The 5,667-nt window shown below is 55.7% G+C and overlaps 1 protein-coding gene across 1 annotated transcript; it reads left to right on the top strand.

Annotated features, from left to right (window-relative positions):
- The first annotated feature begins 3,039 nt into the window (after positions 1–3,039).
- LOC138104479 (fibulin-2-like) lies at positions 3,040–5,352 on the top strand. Its single transcript, XM_069003779.1, has 2 exons — positions 3,040–3,096; positions 4,842–5,352. The coding sequence occupies exon 2, from the start codon at positions 4,846–4,848 to the stop codon at positions 5,350–5,352; it is 507 nt and encodes a 168-aa protein (XP_068859880.1). The 5' UTR covers positions 3,040–3,096; positions 4,842–4,845.
- Positions 5,353–5,667: the final 315 nt, after the last annotated feature.

The following is a 5,667-nucleotide window of genomic DNA, read 5'->3' as shown; positions in this document are numbered from 1 at the left end:
AAGAGGAGATAACTAAAGCAACTGTGTTTAATAGCCATGTGTGGTTACACCGAGCTTCCCAGGGCTGGGCAGGGAATGTGAGGAGGTGAGGATGGCAAGGGGATGGTTGTTACTGCCCAGATTTAGGCAGGAGGAGGTTGGGTGTGTTTGCCAGCTGCAGGTTCCTGTGCACTGCCCGTGCTGCAGCTGCTGAGGGTTATCCTGGTCCCTCTGGGCCAGACCCCATCTCTGCCACAAGAGGAGAAGGGCTGGGGGCAAGTCACGTCATGGCTGCACCCTTGTGCCCCTCTCCACCCACCCCAGGCAGGGCTGCAGGTACCCCCAGGAGCCATTCCTCCTCATCCCTGGCTATGTTTGGCTCCAAGGCGGCAGCGGGAGAGGTCTGACAAGGAGGGCGGAACCAGGGGGACACAGAGCCCTGGAATGTGGAAGGTGTCAGCAGGAGGGGTGGGAAGGAAAAGCCAAAGGCTGTGATGAGCACAGGGGATGAGGTCCTGGGGCTGGTGGTGAATGGTCACCCCTGTGGTGGCAGCTGGGCTTTGGAAAGCACCCTCCTCACCTCTGGGGGAGTTGGTGGCACCGGGTGTCTCATGCGTGGTCCCACGAGAGGGGACAGTGAAGGGAAGCCTGAGAAGCAAAGGCTCGTTCATGGTACAGTGACTGGGAGAGGGGGTATGGCTTCATCCCTGAGTATGTGTCCTGAGAGCTCCCTGTCAAGGGGTGGAGGGGAAGACAAGGCTCTGTCCTAATTTTGCATCAGGCCATTGTGTTTCAGGAACTGATAATGAAGGTCAGAAGAGCCATTTGCCATGGCTGCCAAAAACATAAATGAAAGCAAATGTCAAAAGGGAGCTGTGGCACCAAACTGAAGTGCCAGTGAAACCCAGTTTGGGGGAGTTGCTCTCAAAAGATCCAGAGAGGTTTCCAATCTTTCTATAAATTTCAGGAGCTGCTGCAAGACAGCAACAACCAATTTCAATTGCAGTTTGCTGCTAAGTGGCCATTCCATATTCCCAATCTAACCTAGTTTGTATGAGACTTTTATTAAGTTATAGAATGCTGAAGTATTTCTATTTAGGAGAAGTGTCTCTGTTGTTTCCTGAGTGACACGAGCTATTACCAGATTTTCTGAGAGTTTTTGCTCGAGCAATAACCATCTTTGTCCAGAAAAACAAAAACTGATTAGTTCAAACCCATCGTATCATATTTATTTTAGCAATTCTGTTGCAAAGTGAAGGGTGTCAGTCCATGCATGTATTCCAAACTCACATGAGTAAGTCTAAAAGTGCCCCATAACTCCACGAAGCCCAGGACTGAGTCAGAATCTGGATCAGCCTGGCTGTTATGGATCAGCTCAAAGCCCAGCGCTTCCAGCAGCAGCAGCAGGAGGGCTGCAGGGCAGTGGCTGCCAGCTGCAGACAGGCTCCAGGACAGGCAGATGCACTCCTGCAAAGGTCAAGTAACTGCTGAGTATTAACCTCGAATATTTACAACTGCTTCTGTATGTTAGCTATGAGTGTGGGAGCTGATAAAGCTGGGTGTGAGCTCCAGATCTTTCAGGATTACTCCACCTGGGCTGGATCCAGGCTCACCAAGGCACTCCCAGGCCCCTTCCCCTGTCCCTGGGGGCTGCTCTTTGCAGGCACGTCCGACAGTGGCATTGCCCTGCCCAGGGATGTTGGTGTTGTGTCCTCTGTCCTTTGCCAGGCTGTGACCCTGGGGATGCAAACACAGCACTGCCCCACCCGCACTGGCAGTGAGAGGGACTGGCTGGAGGCATCCTGCCTGCTGTGTCTCTGCAGTGGAAAAGGCCTCTGGAAGCAAGGGAGGAGGTTTCATTTGACTTGTCTGCAGAAATCCCTGCAGGACCTATAAACACGTGCCCGTACACAGCAGCATCAGTGGCAGGAGCAGCGTGGCCGAGTGTCCCTTCTCCACACATCCCTGGGGCTGCCCTCTGACCCTCTCTGGATAAATGGTCTTTTGAGTTCCTTCCCCTACCACTGAGGCCTTGTCAATATTTTATGTATCCAGTGAGAGGCAGCTGCCCAACTCTCAGTGCTCTTGAGCTCTGCATCCCATGTATCTCCCAGAGGGATGGGGGTTTCCAGGCTTCAGGAGGTGGGTGAAGGCCAGGCAGCATCCCAGCCCACTGTCCTGAGTGCAGTGCCCAGCCCACTGTCCTGAGTGCAGTGCCCAGCTCCAGGGCTCCCTCGACCTGCAGCTCCAGCCCGTGCTCCTCTCCCAACACCTCCCGGGAAGTGTGACCAGGGAAGTGTGTGCTCCCAAAACCCTCTCTGCTTTCCAGTCCCATCTGCTGCAAGAGGCCTCTGCTCTTCATCCCTCTGCTCTGCAAGGCTGGGGGGCACATTTCCAATGAGCTCATGAGTACATCAGGGTAAGACCTTTCCACACCAGGCACCAAATGGCCCAGGGGGGAAGCTCAGGCTGCCCGTGCTGGTCAGGGCACATGAAACTCGTGCACCCCTTCTCTGCTGAGATCCATGGCCTTAGCTCCCTTAATCCAGAGGAAAACAAACCCCAAGTGCTTTAAAGGATGCATGTCAAGCACGGGAGGGCTGCCTGTGCTGGGGAGCTCTGTGGACACAAGGACGTGTGCTCTGAGAAGGTCCATGAGCACCACTGGCTCCTGCATTTTGGGGTGCATCACCCCAGAGCAGGCTGCATTTCACCTGTGCTGCCTTGCCAGAGCTTTTAACTCACTTTGCTCTCCCTGTGGACCCCGGCCCCCCTGTCCCCAGCAGTCTGTGAAGCACAGGGGGCTGCTGATGCTTCAGAAACCCTGGTGAGGTCCGCACAGAGCGGCGTGGGGAGGGAGGACGGACCTGCAGACGCTGGGACACGCCGGATTAGTCTGCGCTCAGACTAAACCAACACCACGAGCAAGATAAGCATCTTGCTGGCCCTGCCCAGCACCTTGGAGGATTCCCCGCCTCCCCTTTCCCCCTGCCAGGGTTTCGCCGTGGAGCCACATAAATAGAGGTGCCGGGCGGGCTGCGGGGCAAGAGCGGGGACGCTTCCCAAGGTCCTGCACCGCATCCCAGCGCCCGTCCCGCCTGCCCGGCCACCCTGCAGGTAACCTGGGAACCGCGGGGACTCGGCACGGGGCAGGGCCAGCCTGGATCCCCAGAAGTGAGGGGGAGGATGAACATTTCCCTAGGAAGTAGCGGGAGGCTGTTGATGCTGCCGCTGCTCAATGACAGACCCGTGGTGTTGGAAATTTGCTGGAAATTTGCTCTGTTGAAGGTGCCCAATTCCATTGCTGGGTGGGGTCAGATGTTTTGGCGATGGATGGGACTGATGAGGTTGGGGTGTGAGAAACCTTCGACTTAATGATGTTTAGTGGTGGTGAGCTGCTCTGCCTGCGTGGGGCAGCCAGGAGGGAGCTCTTGGCTTGGGGATGGGGGATCCTTTCCAGCAGCAGCTTTTCCATGGGGAGCGTGTCTGGGCTCCGTGCTGCTTGGCACAGCCATCAGTCCTCTGGGAATGACAGTAAAATAACCTCTAGATTAAAAAGTGTGACTCAAAGGAAGGGGCAGAACACCTCCAGCAAAGATACAGCAGGTGTAAGTAAATTAAACTGGCAAGAATTTGCTTTAAAACCAGAAAAGCTTTGAAGTCTTTGTTTTTTTCAAATTGATAACGGATAGAGTCTGTGCTTTCAAGTTTTTTCTTTATGGTTATGCAATCTGCAAATATTTTTGTTTAAAGAGATATGAAGAAATAACTGCGAGGAGTTGCACATCCTCAAGAGCAGGAAATTTGGGCTATCAAATGGTGATGATATAAATGTAATCAAAGGTGGCACTGGGGCAATGGGAGAAGAGACCAGACCTGGAAGGACCCAGTGCAGGAAGGAAGAAGGTGTATTTAATACAGCAGGATGTAAAGGCACTCAGACAGAGGGAAGGGATCCAAAAGTGCACTTAAAGGAAATGCTGGGTCTTGAAAAGCTGAAAAAAAGAGGAGTCCTCAGCCTTTAAACAGAAAAAAGCTTCAGCATGGGCTGCCAGGTGCTGTGCATCCAAGGTGTGAGTGGAGAAGGAGAAGGGAGCAGGCACAGGGAGGGAATTTCATGCCAGGAATGACTCTCTGAAAACAGGCTGGCCAAAAAAATGGAGAAGGCAGAGTCCCACAGGAGTGCCCAACATTGGAAACATCTTCCTTAAGAGAAAAAGGTTTTTCCAGTTGAAATAAAGATGGGGTGACCCCCCTGGCTTCCTTTGAAGGAGTGAGGTGGCTGGAAAGGGCAGGCAGTGAGTGGCACAGCAGGACAGGCTGGGAGCCAACACCCAGACCTGGTGCCTGGAGCAGCCAGGTCCCAGCTGCAGGACAGGCCACCAAAGGAGACAGTACTTTTTTGAGCTCTTCTTCTGTCCATGCCTGAAGGCCTTCTAGGAGCAATTAATCAGTCATTTAAATGTAAATTATTAGCATCAATATGAGGGTGAACAAGTCCCATAGGGCAACCACGCCAAAGCTTAGTGAGCGCTGCAATGTGGACTTTGCTCACTGGTGCCCCACGTTGCAGCCATCTGAACACCCAGGGGTGGAAGACACTGTGGTCGAGCCAGGATGAGCTTTTGGGGACGAGAGATTCTGTTTTAGAGCAAACCCCCATGGTGCCAGCCAGCTGTGGGTGATCCAAACTCCAGCTGCGGGCATGTCAAGGAGATGGGGCTGCATCCTTTTCACTTTAAACCAGATATGGCTGCATCCCCTTCGCTTTAAACCATGGAGAGGCCAGCCCAGCCGCTGGGGGTTCAATGTGCCCATGCCCAGTGTCACACCTGCTCCTACCTCCCCCTTTTTTCCCCCAGAATCATGGCCCTCACCAGCGCCCTGCGCCTGTCGCTCGCCTGCCTCCTGCTCTGCAGCGCGGCCCCAAAACCCACCTGTGACCCCAGCGCCTGCACCCCGTGCCCCGAGGAGGACCCGGAGGGGACAACCACCCCCACTGCTGCTGGCTGCTGTCCCCCGTGCCCCCCGCCCTGCGCCTGCCCGCCCTACCTGGAGAGCGACTGCGAGATGCAGGGCTTCGCCAGCGGCCGCGTCCCCGCCGGCCGCTCCTTCTACATCGACTTCGCCCGCAAGCTGTGCACCTGCCACCCTGCTGGGGACATCACCTGCGCCCCGCTGTGCCCCCCCCTGCCCCCGGCCTGCCGCGCCGTGGGCAGCCCGGTGGCCGACGGCTGTCCCCGCTGCGTCTGCTACGACGAGGAGGAGGTGGCAGTGCCCGCCGGCAGCGTCGCCACCCGCGGCTCCCAAATCTGCACCTGCCCTGTCCATGGAGGGCAGCTGCAGTGCAGAGCTCCGGGAAGCGAGGAGTGAAGCTCTCTCTCCGCCCTGCTGGCTGAGGGCAGGGGAGCCCCTCTGGCTTCCTGCACCCTGGGGCATCCTCGCTGAGAAGCCTCAAAGTGTCCTCGAGGACTCGGGGGTTGGTAGGGCCGTGCCACGGAGCGCTGGGGAGATGCCACGTTCTCTGTCATTTGTAGGCCAGGGCAGAGAGGCTGTAGGGGGTGAGCTTGCTTGGTTGTGAGGTTTGTTCCACAGGGCTTAGGCTGACTGCTGCTGGCATGTAACTGGGGCAAACGCAGCTGTTTATTTATTTGGAAGATGATTCTGCTTTTGTACGTGTTTGTGTTT

The sequence above is a fragment of the Aphelocoma coerulescens genome, chromosome 1 (assembly GCF_041296385.1).
Source record: "Aphelocoma coerulescens isolate FSJ_1873_10779 chromosome 1, UR_Acoe_1.0, whole genome shotgun sequence".
NCBI classification, from domain to species: domain Eukaryota; kingdom Metazoa; phylum Chordata; class Aves; order Passeriformes; family Corvidae; genus Aphelocoma; species Aphelocoma coerulescens.
This window is presented reverse-complemented; position numbering and strand designations above follow the sequence as displayed.